This window comes from Terrapene carolina, unplaced genomic scaffold (genome assembly GCF_002925995.2).
Source record: "Terrapene carolina triunguis isolate 2854851 unplaced genomic scaffold, T_m_triunguis-2.0 Scaffold406, whole genome shotgun sequence".
Lineage (NCBI taxonomy): Eukaryota > Metazoa > Chordata > Testudines > Emydidae > Terrapene > Terrapene triunguis.
The window spans coordinates 2249494-2272516 of NW_020664757.1; the positions used below are offsets into that span (position 1 = coordinate 2249494).

At 43.2% G+C, this 23023-nt stretch overlaps 1 protein-coding gene across 1 annotated transcript in view; it reads left to right on the plus strand.

Moving 5' to 3' along the window:
• The window catches only part of ACBD3 (acyl-CoA binding domain containing 3), a 34053-nt gene extending 12630 nt beyond the window's left edge, over positions 1-21423 (plus strand). The window contains exons 2-8 of the mRNA XM_026658196.2: positions 833-974; positions 1792-1932; positions 3215-3373; positions 6359-6533; positions 8109-8301; positions 15312-15596; positions 19519-21423. Of these exons, the coding sequence (XP_026513981.1) occupies positions 833-974; positions 1792-1932; positions 3215-3373; positions 6359-6533; positions 8109-8301; positions 15312-15596; positions 19519-19724 (1301 nt within the window). The 3' untranslated portion in view covers positions 19725-21423. The remainder of the gene's footprint in view (positions 1-832; positions 975-1791; positions 1933-3214; positions 3374-6358; positions 6534-8108; positions 8302-15311; positions 15597-19518) is intronic.
• The last annotated feature ends 1600 nt before the right edge of the window (positions 21424-23023 follow it).

The following is a 23023-nucleotide window of genomic DNA, read 5'->3' on the forward strand; positions in this document are numbered from 1 at the left end:
GGCTCTACTAATAAGCGTTCAGTGTGATTGGACTAAGACAGCATCAAGATGTGATATGCAGAACTGATACAGAATCTGAAGACTTTTGAAATTAATTTTAATGTACTGTAAATATAAGTTTTAATGCTGTTTCTCCTCTAGCACTGAAATCCATTCAATTTAAGCCTTGATAATTGTCACCTCTAGCCTCTTAATTGTGGAGTAGTATCACATTTTGCCAAGGCAGTTGGAGTAATTTAATTGCCCTAAGCAAGATTTTCCCCTTAAATTGTGGATTGTTTACTTTCTGCAGTCTTCCTTGCTGTAGCTCTTGGCATAAAGCAAGACACACAGAACAGTGTTAAAACTCTGTGGAATGTAAAATTAAAATCTTAGTTCTTTATACAGAAACCCGTCCCCATGCCATTACAGGGGACTTGGGAAGCATACTTGTGAAAAATTCACATTAAGAAGCCTCTTAAATATTTGAAAACTGTAGATCCATATGATACAATGTTGGTCTATGTAACTTACATATTTAGACAGTAATTACCATATTTTTGCTAAAGATGCAATCTAGGATACATTATTTAAACCACTTTATAATTATGTTGCAATAACTACAGCTGAGTGTTTCTATTTTGGACAGATTTGCTTAATTTTGACCAAATAATAGGACTTATGACTTGTGTTTAACAAGTCAAGGGGCAGATAAATGTCTTCTGGGGCAAAAAATTGAGAACACTTAAGGGATAGGTTTCCCTATCCATTCTGTGAGGCTTTTTCATATTGGTGTAAGTTTATCTCTTAATAAATAAATCGTAATACCAAATTCTTCTCTTTGCTTTGGCAGAGAAAGATGGCAAAGCCTTTCATCCAACATACGAAGAAAAACTTAAACTTGTGGCACTACACAAGCAGGTTCTGTTGGGACCCTACAATCCGGACACTTGCCCTGAAGTTGGATTCTTTGATGTGCTGGGAAATGATAGGAGGTAGTTTGTCTCTTTCATTGGTTTATACGTCAAACAGACAGTGAGAGAAATGCAGTTAACATAATCTTGGTTCAACAGTAGCAAAACAAATACATTGTACTGTCTGGAAATGCAAATAAGTTGGTGGAAGGGGGAGTTCTTCAGATACATGCATCTGACATCTGAGTTACTAGACAAATATAAGAATAGAATTGTTTAGACTTGAAACCCAGGAATACTCAGCATCCTCTAATTCTTCACGAATCTAATGAGATTTTGGGGCATTAACTAATCAAAATAGTGACATGTTATAACAGAAGTGGCTTAGATAAATTGTATAGATCTAGCCAGTTGAAGATAATCAGTCATAACATAGAACAGAAGCAGGAGGGGGATAATACATCAAATGCCTGTTTCCAGTTTATCTGAATTTTGGAATTTTCAAAGTATAATGTGAAGTTACAGTTAGGTTTAATGGTGTGCGTTAGAGACTTGCTTGCAAAATTTTAACAAAATCCCTTCATAAATGTTACACCATTAAAAAAAGGGATGGGCAGAAAAAAAACCTTGTAGGATAGGGAGGAAAAACAGCTGTGAAGTCTTCCAATTGAAATGTCATCCATTGTAAGAAGAAAAACTCTGTTTTCTCCAGTTAGTATGAGATAGACACACTTGGTCCCAAGTCTCTTGTGCACCATAGCTTAAAATGTGACTGTAATTTCAACCTGAGTTCCTTTTGTGTTTATTGGATTGGGAATTGACCACTAACTTGAGAAGATGGTTGTATGTTCTTCTAACATTATATGCTCTTAGGCGTATTATTTTTTCTTTCTCCCAGGAAAGAATGGGCAGCCCTTGGAAACATGTCAAAACAGGAAGCCATGGCAGAATTTGTACAGCTTCTTAATAGGTGTTGTCATCTCTTTTCAACATATGTCACCTCCCATAAAATAGAGAAAGAAGAACAAGAAAAGAAAAGGTGAGGTTGTTGGGTTTTTTTGGTGGGGGGGGAGGGAGGAGGTTTGTGTGGAAGGGAGCTGTCTTCCTCCGTGTGCAGGCAAAGCTACAGTTAGCTTCAGTTGCAGGCCCTTAGCTTTGACAGTGCTCGGCTCCCAAATTGCCTTGTACCATTCACACTCCTTAAGCCTTTTTACCATTTCAGTGATAAGTGAGTATTTGAAGGAAGGAGGTAAGAAAACTAAACCTCTCTAGAGTGCCTTAGAAGTGCCTGGCTATTATTTCTACTGACATTTGTAATATCTTTGTGAGGAACTGAGTTTGTCTAAAAATAACTTTCCAACTATCTGACACACTGAACAACTAGAATATAAAATAATGAGCAAATGCCTAAAATCTCCTATCCTACCAGTCTCCAGCAGACGGTGGGCATGGGCGGCAGCTGAAACCCCTCTTTGGGGAGGCTAGCCCCCTGGGCCCACCCCACCTTGCTCCTTCCACCCTCCCCATGGCCAGGGGAGCCCAGGCTGGCCTGAGCCCCACCCTGGACTGCTGGCCTAGGCATCTCCCTCCACCCCTCCCCGGCCACCAGCTTCCAAGGAGAGGGGGGTGAGGAGGTTACGCAGCATGTGCTTTTGCAAGGGATGGGGGTGGAGGTGAGGAGGGATGCGGCAGGTGGGGTGTCTCGGCAGGGACATCCAGAGAGGGGGGTAGGGGAGGAGAGGAGGGACAGATTCTCACCGGGCAGTGGGGCCTTGGGGGAAAGGGCGGAGTAGGGAGCGGAAGACGCAGAGCGCAGCAGGGCCCCCCGACCTATTGGGCAGCAGTTTTATACAGCAGCTCATGTGTTATTAAATAGAATCTGTAGTAGCTTCTAAGTCGTTAACAAACATAGGGGAGGGAGGAGTGGTTGTGGCTGAGCTCAAGTTTCCCGCCATTTAGCTTCAAGTTCTACCATAGTTTGCTGACAAAAGTAACTTAGTAGGTTAGAGTGATCATCAAATTATGATTCTAAATTTTACATGTGGCAAATCTGGTGACAGCTGAGTAAAGCTCAGACAATAGTGTCTTTCTTCTCCATATCTTCAGAAAGATGTTACGCCTGTCAAGTTAGAGGGGATGGGGCAATGTGTGGAATACTGAATGCCTTATCATACAAATGAAAAGGAACCCTAAGCCATGTACCCTGTACAGTGAGAGTCATGTAGACATAACCTTTGACTTTGCTGCAGATGACAAAATGGTAAAAGTAACTAAATTTAGGATTGTGGAGATGCTGAAGTGTCATTGAATGGATGTCACAGGAGGGAAGAGGAGGAACAAAGGCGTCGTGAAGAGGAAGAGCGAGAGCGTTTACAAAAGGAAGAAGAGAGACGTAGACGAGAGGAGGAAGAGAGACTGAGACGGGAAGAAGAAGAGAGGCGGCGAATAGAGGAGGAAAGGCTCCGGATGGAACAGCAGAAGTGAGTTGTTGGAATAGACAAAGTTTAAGAAAATTGCTACCCATGCTATTGGAACAGTTGCCTTTCATTCTGTGCTCGCTTTGGAATAGTTATACCATAAACAAATGCCAAAAGTCTTGGTCAGGAGCAGTCTGTGTGTGGATCAAATATGGCATATGGAGTTATACAATGAGAACTGCAGTTACGCATCTTACAGAGGTGCAGATTTGCAAACATTGCAGATCCCAGCATGCAGTGCTGCATTTTGAGCAAAATCACTGTGTAGTTTGCCTTAAAAACAAGATTTGGACTATTAAGCATTTAACCCCATGGTAGATGCCTTGCCCTCTTAATTTGACATGGTTGCATCAGTGACTCTACAGAGAGAATGAAGGCAAAAAAGCAGCTGTGAAAAAGAGTGATTCATTCTGGGCTCTGTAGTTTCATGGGCTGCACTTTATGCAAATTTGCAGCTCTTTGGTTCTTGGCAAGTTGCTCATGCTACCCACAGTTGAGGAAAGTTTGAGTGCCCCTATGAAAAGGTTCCTTCAACTGTGATTTGAGGCCCTGACTATACTGAGAATTGAACCCAGGTTGTTAACTTTGAAGAGAGTGTTGTATAATCATGTTTCTCAATTTTAATTCTGTGCGTATGTGCACCAAAATTTTCAAATGTTGCCTAAAATGGCTTGATTTTCAGGGGTGCTGTGTCTGCAGCTCCTGTTTACTTACGTGGAATTCGTGGGTGCTCAGTACCTCTAAAAATCAGGTCACTAAAGAGCCGGAACTTTGTGCCCAAGATTAAAATTTGGTCAAATTCTATGATGTAAAGCTTTACCTTTTTTTAAAAAGCCAATATATTTAAAGTTGTGTATTTCATTGTATTTACCAGCACAAACACATCAAAATCCTGAGAACATGGATCCATCCATCATATACTCAGGGCATAAGAGAATACTAGTTAATTAAAACTTCTTTCCCTCTCTTTGATTAAAAATGTCTAATTTCATCATGCTGCCATGTTCTGTACAAGGTTCTGTGTTTAATATATTTATGACTTGGAAAGGGGAGTGAGTAGTGAGGTAGTAAAATTTGCAGATGTCAGTTATGTAGGTTAGTCAGGACCAGAGCGGACTGAGAGGAACTTCGGAGAGATCAAAAAAAGCTAGGTGAATGGGCAACATGACAAACAATATTCAGTTTCCATAAATGCAAAGTAATACACATTTGAGAGAAAAATTTTCAACGCCACGTCTACGCTACAGGCCTATGTCAATATAAGTACATCACTCAGGGGTGTGAAAAATCCACACCCTGAGTGAGATAGTTATACTGACCGTAATCCCCTGTGTAGACAACGCTATGTTGATAGGAGAGCTTCTCCCGTAGACATAGCTTGGGGAGGTGGATTAACTATGGCGACGGGAGAACATCTTCAATTAAGTACTGCAGCTGCACCAATGCAGCGTTTTCGGTGTGGACCTGCCCTGACACTTTATGGGGTTCTAAAGTAACTGTCAACTCAACCGCTGTATATGAAGACCTCTGCTCACTGTGCAGCTGTGGTCAAAAAGCAAACAAGATGTTGGGATGCACGAGGAATGGGGTGGTGAATAATAGAGAATATTATAATACCTTTATATAAATCAGTGATACAGCCTCATTGCATATGCTATTGGCAGTACTGGGCACCTATTTCAAAAAGGATAGTCTAGAAGTAGGAGGATTTAAAGAACGGTGATGAGAATGATCAAAGGCCTGGAAAAATCTTTTGTATGAAGAGACTGGGAGTGCTCATCTTACAAAGGAGGCAAATAAGAGGGAACATCATAAAAGTATGTAAAATGATACAGAAAAAGTAGATCAGGAGTTTGTTCTCCCTGTCTCATAACCCAAGAATAAGGTGATTTTCAATAAAATGTAAAGTGGGAAATTCAAAACCAGTAAAAGGAAATATTTGGTTTCATACCATGTAATTAAACTGTGGAACTCATGGCTTCAGGAAGTTGATGCAAATAATTTTAGGGGGCGGGAGAAAGGTATTGAACATGTATATGGATATCAAGAATATCCAGAGGTATCAAACATTTTGTGGAAGAGATATTAACCTCATCCTTCAGGGTTTAAGCCAGTCTGTAACTATTAGAGATCAGGATGAGAACTAATGGGTTGGGGCAAATTATCCCATGTCTGCCTACTGCCAGGTTCTTTCACCTTTCTCTTGAAGCATCTGGTGCTGGCCACAGTTGGAGACACAGGATATTGGACTAAATGAACCATGTGTTTGATCAAATTCCTATTTAATTCCTGTAGAAAAGGAAGAAAGCTGCAAATCCACTCAGAACTAACCCATGTAATAATCCTAAAGTGTTACCAATTAAGCCTGCTATTGTCTCACACTGGTCCATCTTGCAGTGTTCTCTGTCCTCCCCTGAATCCGGCCAGTCAGTCATACTTTCCCTATCTGGTTGAGTACAGGTTGTCCAGGGAATTTGAGGCAGATCTAGTATCGCAATATATGTTCTCCTTTTGTACAGAATTCTTATCTTCACCACAAAGCATTGACATAGGACTACTTTGACACTCTGTCCTGATGCCTTCTGTGTTGGAGGACTATTGGGATTGTGTGTGTATACTTGAAGACCAAACCCTTTTTTCTGGCCTCAAAATCTGAAAAATGCAATATTGTGGCTTTTTAGCGCTTCTGGTTTTTCAGACTTCAAATGGTGACTCATGGTGTGCCTTGTGTCTTGATTTAACACTTTAAATGGGGTTTTCAAACATTCAGTAGAAAATAACAAGCTGGCCTCTTGCTAATACTTTTCTCAACTGGCATATTTTAGATGGGAGAAATCTCACTTGCATTATCTCCTGGCTTTGTCCCATCTGTATTAATTAGTTGGCACAAGGAATTGAGTTCACTGTATTTGAGGTCAGTTAAAAATAGTGAACTTGCTGATACCTCCAGCTATTTGTAATTTTCATACTCTGCTCCCGACAATTTAGGCAACAAATAATGGCAGCACTGAACTCCCAGACTGCTGTTCAGTTCCAGCAATACGCAGCCCAGCAGTATCCAGGCAACTATGAACAGCAGCAGATCCTAATTCGCCAGCTTCAAGAACAGCACTATCAACAGTACATGCAGCAGTTGTATCAAGTCCAGCTTGCACAGCAACAGGTATAGTAGAACATTTGAGATGTACAGGGTCATTGGTATCCCTGATCCAACCTTTCTACCAGAAGTGCTAATGCACTTTTGTTATCCTAGGTCAAAGAGGTAGTGACTCTTAAAGTTTAAAAAGTGGCGATTGGTTGGCTGACACTGTATCCGATTCAAATACCTGAGCTTCTTTGTTAATCTCTTCCTGTAGTTTTCTAAAACAGCCATTGACTAAGAATATTCTAAGTAGACAGTTTAACCTTTGACTTGTCTGAAGTGACTTTGCCAATCACTTAATCCTTGTTAGAGTTCTTGGAGGTGAAATGTTAAGCACTGTGCAATAATGTGTGTACTTCAATAGTTTAATGTGCCCGTATCAATGTTATCCTGGCTCAGATGGCAACAAATATACATTAAAATGCCAAAATTCTGGAAATATAAGACATTAGTTCAGACCCATTCATGGAAAAGTCTTTTAAGGAATTAGAAGTCACATCACATTTCTGTTGATAGCCATCTCTTGCTTTTCTTTGCTTTTCATAAAGGCTGGTACCATATAAATCTGATCCCTTGATGAGCATAAATATAAATACATCTGCTCTTCCCACCAATTCTATAATTGGTTGGGTTTCCAATTTTTCTTCAGGAATAAACCTTCCCTGCTAAATCCAAAAGACTTCCCCACTGGCTAATTCCAAATGTAACTATCAATTCTTTGAATTATTACATGGTACAATTCTCCCTCTCTTTGGGTGAATTGAATCATTTGCAAATAGTCCACACACAATCTACGTACCAATTATGTCCCATTGAGACCTTTTTTGAAGCTGGTAAACTGCTTAGCCTTTGTTCTGTGTGCAAAGCATCCTCAGTCTGTGCCTTGGAATGCCATTTTTCTGGCTTGCTTTTCCATAGCTGCTCTCTACTTTAGTTCTGTGGGCTTCTTTTGCCCTTAGTCTCAAATTCACACAGATTTGATATTGTAAACCCACAAACTGGCAGGGGATTTAATATAGCCCTCAAGTACTTCTGCTTTTAAAAAGTTGACTAGATTTCAAGATAGACCCTTTCAACCGGCTAAATATTAAAGGCCAGTAAATATGTAAATGTGATAAATTCTGTGCATGCCTTTTCTAAAAACAAATTTTTTTGTGAGCAGAATTACTATAGTGATTACTAAAAAGAACGAGGAGTACTTGTGGCACCTTAGAAACTAACAAATTTATTTGAGCACAAGCTTTCGTGGACTGAAGCCCACTTCATCATTTCTCCAATTAGGTGTGAAAACAAATTACCACTAGCTGCCTCCAGTCAATTTGAAAATGGTCAACGTTTTCAATTGAAATCCTTTTTCAGCATCTGGATTCAAATGACCTGACTCCATGTAACTCACTGATTGCAATGGAAGCTGTGTATGGTCGGCACACCTGAAAATCAGGCCACTTGATTTAGATGCTTAACTTTAGGTCCCCAGACTGGAAAAATGTTGGCCTATATTCTGAAATGTTAATCGGTTAAGATGTTTTGATGGTGAAGGAAGAACTCCCAAGACTACTTCCTTGTTTTTACTGAGCTTAGTTTCTCTAACTGTAGGCAGCCTTACAAAACCAGCAGGAGGCGGCGGCAGCAGCAGCAGGGGCTTCTATGACTACCATGCCAAAGGTGAATGCAGCTGCCCCAAGAGAAAGCCCATCTATTAACGGACAGGCCAATGCTCATACAGACAGCCCTGAAAAAGAGCTGGAGGCAGATGCTCTGGAAGAAGCACTAGAGAATGGACCAAAAGGTATGACTAAAACTAGATTCCTTAATTTAAACAAGAAACCAGAGACATTTGTTAGAGCCTAGTTCTTTGAGTGTTGGTCCCTATGTGTATTCCCCTGTGGGTACACATGTGCTACATGCACCTGGAGTTGGAGAATTCCTGCAAGCAGCATCCATTGGTCTGCGCATGCACCCTTGCTCTCCTCATGCCTCAAACTTCCCATATATCCCATTACAGGTATTGGACTATTCCCAGAACTCTGGGCTTCAAACACTGTTTCCTGCCCACATTCTCTCTGTCAATGATGACCATCATGCTGCCTTTACTGCTTTGGTGAGGCACGCATCGTGGCTAGGTGCAATATCTGCTTCTGTCTCTATCTGTACATGTGAGGCGTAGGAGCTCTGCTTAGAAAGCACCTCACGGAGAAGACCACGAGGCCACAATGCCTCCTACAATGAGGTCTGATGCTGGTGTGAGGGAATCTATACCCACAGACCCTTGTCAGCAGGCAGGAAATGCCTAAGAGCAGGTCTTCCTCTAACTGTGCTTCAGATGACCAATGCATCTCTGCTTAAATTGAGCAAGTCTGCTTATTCAGCCTGTAAGGACTTAGATCATCCTGAGGTCCCAAGATCATGACACTAGAGCCCTGGTTCTATGGGCTTTTTCAGTACCAGACCCCATACCAGTGACACCAATTTCACTGGTACTGTCCAAGCTAAAACATCTACAGGGGGGAATTGTGCCAAAACCTAAAAATTATGTGCCCCCCAAAAAATTATGCACACAATATTTTAATATTCTGCATATTTTATTTGTCAAAAAACGCAATATAACCACACCAGTTTCAGTTATTTTGGTAATTTATTTCAATATACCTGTCAGCAAGTATGTCTGTAATAATACAGACAACGAAAAAGATTCAGAAAATGTTTTTTAACAAATAGATTCCTTACTAGGCATATTAATACAGAACTCTGAGTAATAATTCATTTAAACTACAATATAGAACCGTATTTCCTCCACCCCTCAGAAGCAGTGCAAAGGCTTTGGGGGAGTCAGGGGTAATGGAGGAACTGAGGGAGAGGGAAGTAATTGCTGGGAAGGTGTCTGGGTGTGAACTTGGAGGGTTGTTTGGTATGGGTGGGAAAAGTATGGAACAGGTTTGTTTTTTCAGGGGGGAGGGGGAAGAGGGATTATTAGGGAGCTTCCCCCATGCAGACCCTGTCTGACCCCTAGCCTCTCCAGTTCAGTCAGGCATATCTGTCCCTGTCCCCCTGTGTCACTGTGCCCCCACTCCAGGCACCTCCCTGCCCCAGTCTGTCGTCCCTCATTAGCCCCTGTCTGGCCCCCCAGCAGCCCCACACTGTCTCCCCATATTCCCTGTCTCCTGGCCTGGCCCAACAGGCGCTATGAAGAAGGCAGGCTCTTTCTCTTCCCTAGCTGGCTGTTCTAGCGCCACAGCGCCTCTGGTGAGAAAAAGGTGGAATGGCAGCAACTTTCCAGCAGAAGCTTATTTTCTGCATAAATAAATAAATTATAAGTAGCATGTGAATTATGCACATGCGTAGTGGTGCAGAATTCCCCCAGGAGTAAACATCAGGATACATCAATTCCAGCAAGGAACACCTGACCAGAGCCTCAACCACTGATGGTACCTTCCCCGTCTCACACAGCGCCTCCGTCCTCCAATCCCGTTAGCACCAGTGGATCAGACCCTTCACAGGGAGGGGGCAGAGACTTATACTACACCAGAATATGTTTTTTGCTCTTTCCACACCTCAATTTCCCCCATCATCTGGACCTTCTCTCACTAGGGAGATTTTAATTCTACGTGGGGATGTTGGCTATGGCAGAAGTCTGTCCCCTCTTCCATCTACCAATCTGGCTTTTCCTCCATTAGAACTGTTAGTATCACTGATGAATCCGTACCCAAATTTCTCTTCCTTGGGAGTATCTGAAACCCCCAGAGGAACCATCACCTCCCCCAAGGAAATCTAGCCCAGGCAAGAAATCCAGAGCTTCCTGGTACCAACCTCCACCTCGGCATTTACCTCTGGATTGGTGGTACCCCATGCATTGAGGACCTCTGCAACCCCTTCCTGACCCAGTTTATTGGTCAAACGGGGGAATATGGGACCCAAATGCAGAGCCTGTTTGTCCTGTTAGGCAGTCACTCCACCATTCCCCTCCAAGGGAACATTTAGAGCTTCCTCGTGACCCTATGGAAGAGGAAGATTATGAGCTGATTTAATCGGTTCTGCTGGTAATGACAAGATTGTCATCTTCATCTCCTGATGTAGTCATTCCAGTGTCTCCATCCCTTCCAGATGACCAGAAACAGTTCCAAGAATGATTGTGCAGAATGACAAAGAAATTCCTGATCATCTTAGGAGAGGACCAGATCCCTCAAACTCTTGGATATACTGCAAACTACTGGATCTGGTCAAATAGCGCTTTTAATTAATGAACCTGTTAAGCAATCTGGCATGTACCAGCCACATGCACCCCTACCCCTACAAAGGCAGAGGAACAATATTTCATTCCAGCCAAGGGAGCCAAATTTCTTTTTACCAATCGCATACCTAACTCTGGTCATCAGGCTGCCGTCGAGAATCTAGATGACAATATTCAAAATCCTTCTGACAAGGAGGCTAAACGTCTAGGCTTGTTGGGAAGAAAGGTATTCCCATCCACTAGCCTTCAGTTCAGAATAGTGAAATATCAAGCACTGTTGGTTAAGTATGACTATCTGAACTATTCCAAGTTTACAGACTTTGTGGACGAGCTGCCATAGCAAGACAGAGCTTAGTTTCAAGCACTTATTGAAAAAGATATGCTGGTGGCCAGAACCACACATCTATCAGTGGTTGATGCCACAGACACATTATCAAGGTCGATGTTAACAGCCATTATAATGTGCTAGACAGCTCAGGATTTTCCAGGGAGGTGCAAAACGCTGTAGAGGACTTGCCTTACAACTAAGCCCATTTTTTCAATGAGAAGACAAATAAGTCCTTACTCTGAAGGACTTCAGAGCCACCCTTCACTCCCTGGGAATCTGTACTGTCATGCTGTCTGGAGTGACTCACAAACGTGATTGCCAACCTCAGGGCAGACACTTCAACTGGTGGTATGTTCTATAATTAGATTTGTCAACCCAGTACCAAATGTGAATTCCCAAAGTACTACAATAGTCTTACAACAGTCACACAGTCCCATTAGACACTATCTTGCCACCCAGGCAAGCTGGACTATGTGATAAGTGATCACACCAAAAATCACAGAACCTTCAGGTTACATCTAGTCCCAAGAGACCAGTCATTCACCCAAGTTGATTTGCATCCCAGCTCTCACACCAAAGACAACTCTGGTATCCAGTTCTAAAGTAAACTAACTAAGGAAGGAATGAAGGTAAGAAAAAGGAATGAGTGTTATTGAAAGGTTAAAGCAGGTAAAAATACATATACGGGCGAGAGAGTTTACTACGTCTCTGCTACTTTTTGGAATTAGAAACTGCCAGCTTCCCATAAGCCTTTTAGGGCTACCCAGAGTAACTTTGGGGAATTCCGTCTTCTCGTTTCTTTATTCTGCCCTGCTAGAATCCAAACAGTCCAGAGATGAAGAATTCTTCCTTGTGTCCATATGTATAGCTTCTTCTCTCAGAAACCCAGCTGACAGCAACAGTTGTTACACAGGTCCCTTCTTCATGAGAGGTGGGAGGAAGAATGCACTTAGTCGTTGATCCTTGATCTAGCACAGTGGCTCACTGGCATTTAATGAACAGGATTTAACATCTTTGTAAGAGACCATTTGCATTACACAAGGCTTCTTTCTTGTTTGATGGGTTACTTAGTTACAGGGCTATAATACAATGCAAATATTTGCTGTTATAGTATAACATAGGGTATCGTTGAGTGAGAACAATACATGCAGTATCCTATAAGCATTTTATAAAATATTAAACACATTCTTATCAACTTAACATCCAATATTTATTTTGATAATGCTAACACACAGGTAAGCAAGACTAGTTTCCAACTATGCATTTAAGTGTTCAGTGAGGCCTTGTCATGAGCTGGCAGTTGGTCTGCCAGGGTCATATATACACCTGCCCCAAAGAGAAAATATCACAGGCAGCCCTGTAAATCTAGACCAGTGACTTAACAGTTTTACCTGCGATCTTATGATACTCATAAGAGCCAGAAGATGCAGAAGTCTCATTCATTTCCCTGCACCTCCCATATCTTCAGTACCATCTCAATCCCATCCCCTGGCTAAAAGATATTTTGGATGTCCATTTAAGAACTGCAAACTCAATGATGCCACCACTAACCGATGCCCACATGTCCTTCAGGAGTTGTTTGGCAGTTTTTCAACAACTGGAGTGCAGTAACAATGGATACGTCATCCAGTCTGGCTAAGCAATCAAGTTTACTGTTCTGCTTCCTCTGAAACCGCCTCTTCAGGGATCATTCTCACAAGAGTATTCTCAGGCAGAAAGTGGAGTCCCTTCTCCAACAAGGAGCAATAGAGTAGGTAGCTCTCCAACACCAGGGAAAAGGCTTTTTACTCCGTGTACTTCCTTGTATCCAAAAAGAGAGGGTGATTGGAGACCTTTCTTGATCTTTAGTCTCCACCACTTTTTTCATAAACTGAAATTTCACATGGTCACATTGGCATCAATAATCTCATTCCTGGAAAAGGACATTTGGTTTACAGCTCTTGATGTGAAGGACACATACTTTATGTGGATGTTCACCCCACCCACAGGCAGTTTCTCAGATTTGTAGTGGGTCCCAACCATTTCCAATATAGGGTGCTCCTATTCAGTCTTGCCTGCACCCAGGGTCTTTACCAAAGTCTTCCTGATAGTTGCATTTCACTTCATCTGGAATGGCCTCACTGTCTTCCCTTATCTCAGTTATTTGCTTCTCATTGTGAGGACACAAGAGGCCTCATTAATGCTCCAGCACCTATCCTCTTTAGGAGTCAGTGTAAACTTGGAAAAATCTATCCTCCCTCTGACATACATCATAGACTTTACAGGGGCGACCCTGGATTCAGTCATGGCAAGAGTTTATCTACCAATGGATAGGTTTTGCTCCATGAGTGACCTGATAGACCAGGTTATGCGAAGCTCTTGAGCTCCACTCAAAACTTGTATTTCCCTCCTGGGGCACATGACTTCATGCACTTGTTATCCCATTCACCAGACTCTTCTTACATTGCCTACAGGCATGACTCCAAACAGCATGTTCAACCAAACACAACACAAATATCTTAGTGACAATTCCTTCCAGAATGCTGTTCAGCCAAGGGGAAGTGTTTTCCCATATGGATACAGATGAAACACATATCTGAGTCAGCAGATATTCCCCTTATTTTGAGCTATCATCTCACTCAAAACTGGGCTCTTGCTCAGTCCTATAAGAGTCTACCTGGCAGCATTCAGTGCATGCCATCCACCCTCAATGGTTACTCAGTGTTCACTCACCCATTGACTAACAGATTCTTGAAAGGCCCAATCAGAACCTTTTCACCAGTAAGGAAGCCTACCCTTCACTGGGACTTGAACCTTGTTTTCGGCACTCTGAAACCACTAGGAACACCCTTCAAACCACTAGGAACATGTTCCATCTATCACCTATCAATAAAAATTGTGTTCCTTTTGGCCATCACCTCGGCCAGAAGGGTGGGGGAACTCAGAGCTCAAAGAACTCCCAGTTCTATACGGTAAGTAACTTATCTGTTGCTTTTTTCTCTCTCTGGTATTGTGGTTGTGGCTCTGTAGTTAGCACTCCCGACTACCATGTCAGAGCTAGATTTGGTTCTTTGGCCCACTCTCTCCCTTTCCCAAAGCAGAAGGGATTGGGTATAAAGGCAGTGTGCTCAGTTCCTATGAAAAAAGATGAATATGCAGCAACTCCCATACCTAAACTAGGAGAGGGCTGGATGGGTTCCAAAGAGCCCCATCCAGTCCTCTTCCGCTGAAGATAACTGACACACAAGACCATAGCGGGAAGGAATGTAAGGTAGAAGTTCTGTTGCAGAGCTTTTCTCTGTATAGGATAGATTGCACAAGTGGGTCTTAAGGGGGTGGGGGCCTGTTGGTTGAATGTGCTGGGGGGCATATTCTTCTCATGGACACTAGGACCAAGTGTCTAAAGGGAGTGATTCTAAAGGAGTGACGTTCTCTCCTTTCTGCCTGCCGCTGCTGCTCTCTCCATGATCCAGATCCATCCTCCTTCCAACCAAACAGACTGCAGCTCCTCGCTGTTCCCTTGGCTCACAGGGACAGCCCTGTTGTAAGAGTCTGTGGAGCTGGAGGAGGAAAATCAACCCACTACCAGCTTCCCTCCCCCACGCCCCAGTTCTGTCTATCACTATTCCTGGCCTCATCAGTGGCACTTGCCCACCGTCATCCAAAATCATTGTAAGATTTGGGCAGGCCCTAGCAAGAAACTGGGGGGTGGGTTTTGGGTCCTATGTGAAAAAGGTGGAGCAGTTCTACTGAGCACATATCAAGTAAAACAGCTTGTGTGTTTAGGAGTTACATTTCAAGGATTTGTTTAAAGGGTTTAAGTAACCTTGTGTAGCTGTCATAGAAGCAGTGCCTTTGACTGAAGTAGTAACCCATATTGCTCTGCATTGAAGTGATGTCTTAGGAATGAAATTTTGCCTAAATAAAGATAGATAGTATTGTCAGTCAGCTTAGATGTGCAAGCAGTTGCAAATCGAATGAAATGCTCAGCCAGACTTAGTTCTAAGGGGCAGATTTGTAATATGTACAGTGTTACAATGCAGGCTTCACGATGTATTGCATGTGAGTTTGCTAGGCCTCTGTTAAAAGGGCATTGTCCTGTAGTAGCATGAAAGCCCAATTTAAGAAGCAACCTGGAGACTTGTCCTGCAGAGGCTGCGTGGTGCCATGTCTTACAGAAGTGACATGTTATTACATAACATTAAAATAGCTGTATTTTTAGAGGCAAGTCATTCACCTTCCATGCTTTTTCCCTCCTTTTTAGAATCTGTTCCAGTGATAGCAGCTCCATCCATGTGGACACGACCCCAGATAAAAGACTTCAAAGAGAAGATCCGACAGGATGCAGATTCTGTGATCACAGTAGGCCGAGGAGAAGTGGTTACAGTCAGAGTACCAACTCACGAAGAGGGGTCGTATCTCTTCTGGGAGTTTGCTACAGACAATTATGACATTGGTTTTGGGGTATATTTTGAATGGACAGACTCCCCTAACACTGCAGTCAGTGTGCATGTCAGCGAATCCAGTGATGATGAGGATGAAGAGGAAGGTATATTTGCTTATTTTATATACGCTTTTAATGGTGTCCGTTGGCCATACTCTAATATAAGGGGGTCTCTTTTTTTGTGCGCGCTCTCTGCACAGCTGGTGTCCCTCTAAAAATGAAATCTGTCCAGGGCCGGCTCTAGGATTTTTGCTGCCCAAGGCAAAAACAATTTTGGCCGGCCCCGCCTCAACTCCGCCCCTTCCCCAAATCCCCAGCCCTGCCTCCTCCCCCCAGGCTCTCAAGCCTAGGAGGGAGGGAGGGGGAGAAGCGGCACCCGCGCCGCGGCCACTCGGAGTCTCCCCCTCCCTCCCAGGTTTGAGAGCCTGGGAGGGAGGGGGAGACTCCGAGTGGCCACGGCGTGGGCGCCGCTTCTCTCCCTCCCATGCTCCCAAGCCTGGGAGGGAGGGGGAGCAGCGGCGCGCGAGACGGCCGCTCGGGATCTCCCCCTCCCTCCCAGGTTTGAGAGCCTGGGAGGGAGGGCGAGTAGCGGCGCGCGAATCAGCTGTTTCGCGTGCTGTGGCAGCAGCAGTGGAGGTGAGCTAGGGCGGCCGGGGCACATTTTTAGGGGCGGCATGGCTGGCACCAGAATGTCGCCCCTAAAAATGTGCCGCCCCAAGCACCAGCTTGTTTTGCTGGTGCCTAGAGCCGGCCCTGAATCTGTCCCTTCCAAATCTTAGTTAATAATTGTTTCAAGTACCACATCTGCCTGGGGCCATGCTAAGGCAGTCATGGCCCTAGTTGCATCCACATGTGTTGGTCCCCACAACCCCTTGGCAGGGGTCACCCATATGGCTTAGGGAGGAGTCACTATTACTCCTCCTTCTGGCAAGATAGAGCCTCCCTCCTGTCCAGACCACTGCTCCTTAAGCAGGCTGGGGAAATTCCCAGAGGAGAGAAAACTGTTCTTACCCACCCAAGCAAAGAGGTCCTGCCACCAACACCCCAACAGAGCTGCAATGGGGGCTGGGAGCAAGGGTACCACACAATGCTCAGTGTGTAGGGGGTCCTCCCAGAGCAGTAGGGCTTTGAAAGTTAACACCCCATTGGAATAAATGAGGAGGTTAACACCTCTTTAGAACAATTTCTTCAGGCTATCTGCAGACACCACTGCCGTGGTTACGCTTGGCTTACATTTCAAGCTATTATTTTGCAACCACAAGGTCTGAAATACAACTTTTTAAAGTGAAAACTTCAATTCTGGTGATTGTTTGACTTCAGGAGTCATGGCTCTGTGCGTGTCTCTCTGTTGTGCTTATGCCTTGGTCCTGTTGCCAGTTTTTATGATTCTATTTTACTATCTTGTCCTCTTCTCTTTTGGTGTGAAAGACACACCAAGGGAAACAAAGGTTGCTGCTGTTAAATGCTCAACTGATAAGCTGATTTTTTTTTCTCTAATGATGATTAATGATTTCTCTAATCTGGGGGCTGTAACAATAACACTTGAGAGAAGTGATTTAAAAAAAAAAAAGTTCCTTAAACACTGAAGAGGTGCTCATGTAGGCCTTGGCTACACTGGCGCTGTACAGCGCTGCAACTTGCTGCGCTCAGGGGTGTGAAAACGCCCCCGCCCCCCCGAGTGCAGCGCTGTAAAGCGCCAGTGTAATCAGCGCCTGCAGCGCTACACGCTCGCTCGCAGCGCTGCAAGCTATTCCCCTTGGAGAGGTGGAGTACTTGCAGCGCTGCGAGAGAGCTCTCGCAGTGCTGGCGGCGCGACTACACTCGCGCTTCACAGTGGCAGCGCTGTGAATCCCCAAGTGTAGCCAAGGCCGTAGACTGTGGGAGTTGGTATGCTATGCTCCATCTTGAACAAGGTGCTCAAACATTGCATGCTGGGGTGGAAGGATGATCTTGGTCTTGTGATCAAGGCAAAGGGGAGAGGCCTGGATTCTGTTTCTCATCCTGATACTTTGTCACCTTGAGCAAGTCACTTAACCACTCTCTTGACTTCCTATTCTGTAAAACATATTGTGCCGGATATGGGTATTGAGAGGCAAAATTATTTCTGCACTGAGAGTTCCTTGATAGAAGGGGCTGTAGAGTGCAAAGCCTGTAGTGTTGGGCTGATGCTGGGACCTGTGGGGCTGCATCTGCACATTGAAGGTTAAGGGAAATCTTTGTTTTAGGACATGACCTTTAGGCTGTTGAATTTCCTAATATATGACTGTGGTAAGCAAATCTGGACATCCCTGCTTCTGCTAGCTAGGGTACTAAGATAAGCCACTGCTAAGTGAAACTCTCCTTCATGGAACTTAAAAAAAAATCTTAAACACAAAAGGTCACAATGCCAAGTGTCAATTTGAGAAGTAACTACACAGTATGGTGAAAGCATTCTTTGTAATTGATCTTTGGACATGCTAAAGCTGATGGTTTCCTTCCTTTCCCTATTGGCATTGTGGGCCTTAATGTGCAGTGATTTGAAACCTAGAAAAAGAGCCTGTTGTACATAAAATGTTCACATAGAAATGGAGGTTGGGTAGAGAGGCCCCTTTGAAAACTTCATCTGTAGATGATATGGCATGATTAAAACAGGTGATAGTGCAAGTGAGTTAAAGTAGCCTGATGTGAGGGAGAATGAGAAATACCACTCTTAAAAGTCAGAGGTGGAAAAGACTTACTAGCTTGTCTTTCATTCTCCTGTCTCTGATGTATGAGTATTCTTTACTGTCTAGTCTCCAGTGCTTTGTCCAGTATCAGATGACTCAAGCAATGAAATGCCCACTTCCACTATTCTATATGTTGGACCAAAACTCAAGCCATGGTGGTGAAAGTCTCCATATACCTTTAATACTCCCCTAAAGGATGCAATTCCTGCCCTGCTGACATATTTTCCAGGAAGGAAATTAACCTCAATATCCTCTCTTCCAAGACCTGACGTTGCAATGACCCGGATGGCCAAAGGCTTGGACCCAGGTCCTTTCCTTCAGCCACCAGGGAGTCTGGCATGCCATTGCTGGAGCTTGTGACCCAGCCATCTGTCTTCTGCCACTGAACTGCTAGGCCACCTTCGGGTGTGCTGTATCCTGCCTGCAAAAATTGTGCACAGGGATTTGCTTGTAGGTGCACAACTGCTCTGCATAGACAAGTGAACAAAATGACCTGTGAATACTTTACAACTGAGTGAACCACATCTGGAAATGCCTCAGGCTATGACCTTAATTCATCCAGCTGTGGTCTAGTCTTTAGGCTAGGCCACCCCACTTAATGGGCTGTCCTTCAGCTCGCATGAATAACAGTAGGTCAGGAGTTCAACAGTTAGCTCAGCTAACCTTTATTTTACTGTGCCAACAGTTCTTGAGTCTTTTCATTATGTTCTATTAACTCTGACCTTGAGCAAAAGCAGCTCTCAAGAGAGGAGTCTGAAATAGCTGGGCTTTGAGATCCTCTGACAAGAAGCTGTAAAACTGCTTATGGTTCAACTCTGAGATGCTGAGCACCCGTTGCTCTCATTGACTTTAATGGAAGCTGTGGTGGCTCAAGACCTTTGAAAATCAGGCCCTGGATCTGTTTATCATTTAACATTAGTGGATTCATAAAGTGTGTGATTGATGGAAAAACCCATGATCAGACTGAACTAAAAGCTGGTTTTCCCCTTCTTAATAAATGTAATGTCACAACAAAGTACCACTCATTCATTTTTGTAAAATGGATAAAGAGACTAATTTCCATGCTTCATTTTAGAAATCTTACCTCAAACCTTCCTCATGAATGCTTAGTCCCTCAGTCTCCCTCCTCCCACCTAAAAAAAAAACGTTCCCAAGTAGTTAAAACATACCTCTTATTTTGTTACTGAAATAACTTTGATTTGTGTCTTCCTGGTCCCTGTTGGACTAGCAAAACAAAAAACAAGCCAAGATTTTTTTATTCTTTATTTGCATAAAATCCCCCAGTATATTTAATGACTGATCTTTATTTTTTTCCACTACAGAAAACAGTGAAGAGAAAGCCAAAAAGAATGCCAGCAAGCCTCAGCTAGATGAAATAGTGCCTGTATACAGACGAGACTGTCACGAAGAAGTGTATGCTGGCAGCCACCAGTACCCAGGGAGAGGAGTTTATCTCCTTAAATTTGACAACTCCTACTCATTATGGAGATCAAAAACAGTTTACTACAGAGTTTATTATACTAGATAAAGATGTTGCAGTGTCGGAGGCTGGGGCTGTGCAGAAGACATCATTTTATTCGGAATTTTCTTCAAACATAATGGATCTTTTGAGTCTGTATTTTACCCTGTCTGGTGTATCTATACGGTTTGTGTGTGAACTTTAACATTAGAAGCTGGGATTTTTCTGCTGCACAATTGTAATGAAGATCATGTTGGGCTTAGCACAGGATCTCCCAGCCCTTAATGGCATCAAGAGGTTAGCCAATGAAATCACTGGCTGCCAGTGCTTAGACTAAAGTCACACTAACTGCATATACAAAACCTCCAAACTGTTACTTACACACACAAGCACGTAGTGTCTGAACAGTTGTTGGTATGGTGTTGCCTGGTCTGTGTGCTTTGGGAATTTATGGTAATTTGTTATTAGAGGGGGTCTCATCCTTATTGGGCAGAATCAGATATGATTTGCAATGTAGCAAGTCTCTCCCTTAAACTGTATTCAAATGTCAGATTTTTACACCATTAAAACTTGAAACAAGTTGTCTCTCTTCTGTCGTCATGCAAGAGGTAACTTATTCCCTCTCTCAAAACAGTGTAGTGAATAAAAGACGAATGGCATTTGTTTTCAGTGGGGCTGCATAGTCTAGATCAATACAACAGTACTGTAAAAATGGAGCCCCTTGTCTGACTTCAAAATTGGAAGATATAACCTGGATAGCAATTGAAAATATATGTAACTAGTGACACAAAGCAGAATCTGAATGCCCCCTCCACCTACTGCTAGCCCTGGTGGGATTCTGACACTGGACCAGGGGCTGAATAAGTTCTTATCTTGTTTGCTGATTTGCTGTACGGGTAGACTTCAAAGTGAAATCAGTTTTCTGCACAACTCTCAGCTCTTGCTTTGTGTTTTTTGTAAACCTAAATCTGCACATAGTGCATTTAAACAATTATCTGAATCACTTTGGTGAAGTGTAGGGATTAATGTTGCACTAATATTATGGAAATCACTGCCAGGAACAACCCATTTTAGTTTAATCTGGGGGTACTTGTGTGCAAACCCGCCATGCTTTAATTCTAGTTTGTAATTATGTTTTTCAGGGAAAAGCAGAATGTCCCTGCAGATCCTTAAACATTTTAGCTTTAATCTCTCATGCCATATTTCATAGATACTGTTGACGCATTTTCATAGTTTGTGCTCTGAAAACATATACAGATGGTTATCTGGTGCATATCTGCAGTAACAGTGCACTTTTCTATGGAGCTTTGGTTTGAAGGGATGAGCGGGGGTTCAGGTATGGTAAAGGTGAACTGCGCATTCTGCATGGGTAATACACTTGATTACTGTTGCATCTTTCTCAAATCACTTATTGCAGTAGGATTTCCATTGATTAGTTGCAGCTTGTACAGTTCCATAACAAATAGGGATGGTGGAGTTTGTGGGGGGGTTTGTTTTGAATATGTGGTTTGTATGTACATGATTCACTTTTTTCTCATACCAACTGTGGAGAAAAAGCTCCTATAGAATGCTTAACTTGTCTTGGCATTTGGTTCAGCAACACACTACCAGCTTATAGCTAGCTAGTGCTGCTCCATCCAAAACACTTGTAAAATGTTCTGCTCGTGTACATACAGTATATAGGCCATGGAGTTAGAAAGTACCTTGCTTTTTAAAAAAATAACCCTGTATTTAAAAATGTAAAAAATAAAGGCAGGCACTAATATTTCTTCCAGTTTTCAATTTAGATTTTGTCCATACAAAAAAGTTTGACTTTTCTCTAAAAAATATAATTGTTCTTGGGAGCGGTGTATGTCGCTATAAATGGCAGCATTTACTGTCGCGTGTTGGATGTCAGAACTTTTCAGTTTCCGAACTTTTTTTATTGCCTCTGGCTGTTTAGTACAGTACAAGTGCGATTTAAAATACCTTGGAATAATATATTTAATCTTAATTAAAATACATTTATCTGTAACCCTGTTGGCTTTTTATTAACTTTACCACTGTAGATGGCTGTTCAAGTAGAACATGGAAATTTTTTTTAAATGCCTTTCCTTTTTATAAAGATTCACAGTATACAGCAACCTTTTCTCCCCTACTCTTCAGTTCTGCTATACTTATACACTGCCCTGCGCATGCTAATGGTTATCAATTAAAAACCACAAGGCTGTGTGGACAGTTTGCTTGAGGAGGTGCATTGGAGAAGGTTAATGTCCCTCTGGGGTGGAGATTGTATGCACATAATGAGTATTTTCATTACCCTGGGAGTGGCTAGGATGTCCTACTGTGCTAGACACTGCACCAACCTTTCCTGCCTTGAGGTGCTTAAAGTCCCTAGAGACATGGATCTAACAGAGTAAGCAATGTGATGGTGTCAAGTAGCATGTTTGTGCCATACATTTTTAAAAAAATGTTAAGTGGAAGTTAATTGAGTGGATTAGGCAAAGGAAGGGAGCATGAAGGGCTCGCAGAGTGCGGTTAAGGTGAGGAGAAACTGCTTTGGGAGGAGGGTATAAAACAAAGCCAGTGTGTCTCTCCAGTTAAAACTTTTCCCTCCAAGTCCCTGCTCCAGCACCTACTGGGGGGGACTGTACCTGCTTTTTGCTGGTTTGTTTGAGCTCTGCCAGTGAAGCCTTGCTGGAACTTTTCTTCCTGAAGTCAATGTGGGCTATGGGGAAGTAGCACTGCACACATCCTAGTGCCCATGGGAGGAATGTCACCCCTTCTGGGAGTGGGGGAAGAGATGATTCCAGCTGGGCCTCTTTTCCCTTCCTCCCAAAGCTGCATTACCTGCTCAAGCTGTCTGCTCTTGCCAGCTGCTGCCTCCCTCAAAGTTCATGTGCGGACCTTGGCTGAGAGCAAAACAGGAAGGATTTGTGAGTTATAGTTGCTCCATTGGTTTTGCCAACCCTCCTCAGAATTCTCTGGGAATATTCCCTAGGACATCCACTAAATGGCAGTGGGACTATGACCTAGGGCTTTGGTCTAGCTGTGAAAGTCATGGCCTTCTGTTAGGATCTGGGGAGATGGATATCTGTCTTTATACTTGTCCCATCTCTATAGAAAGAGGAAAGCAGTCTAGAGGGGAATGAAAGCTGCTACCCTAGCCAGGGGTGAATGTGCTAGATTGCCTCTAGTGTACATGGAAGACACAACTCAGCCTAAATCAGTATAGGAGCAAGTCTCTGTGGGTAGGAGGGGCACAGAAATGAAGAAACAAGGTGACTGGAGCTCCCCTTCCAACTATAGAGAGCAGTGAATGGTAAGGAGAAAACTTGTGCAGGATGGTTGCTCTCCTGCAGAGGGTGCCTCTGTCTGCTGCCTTCAAA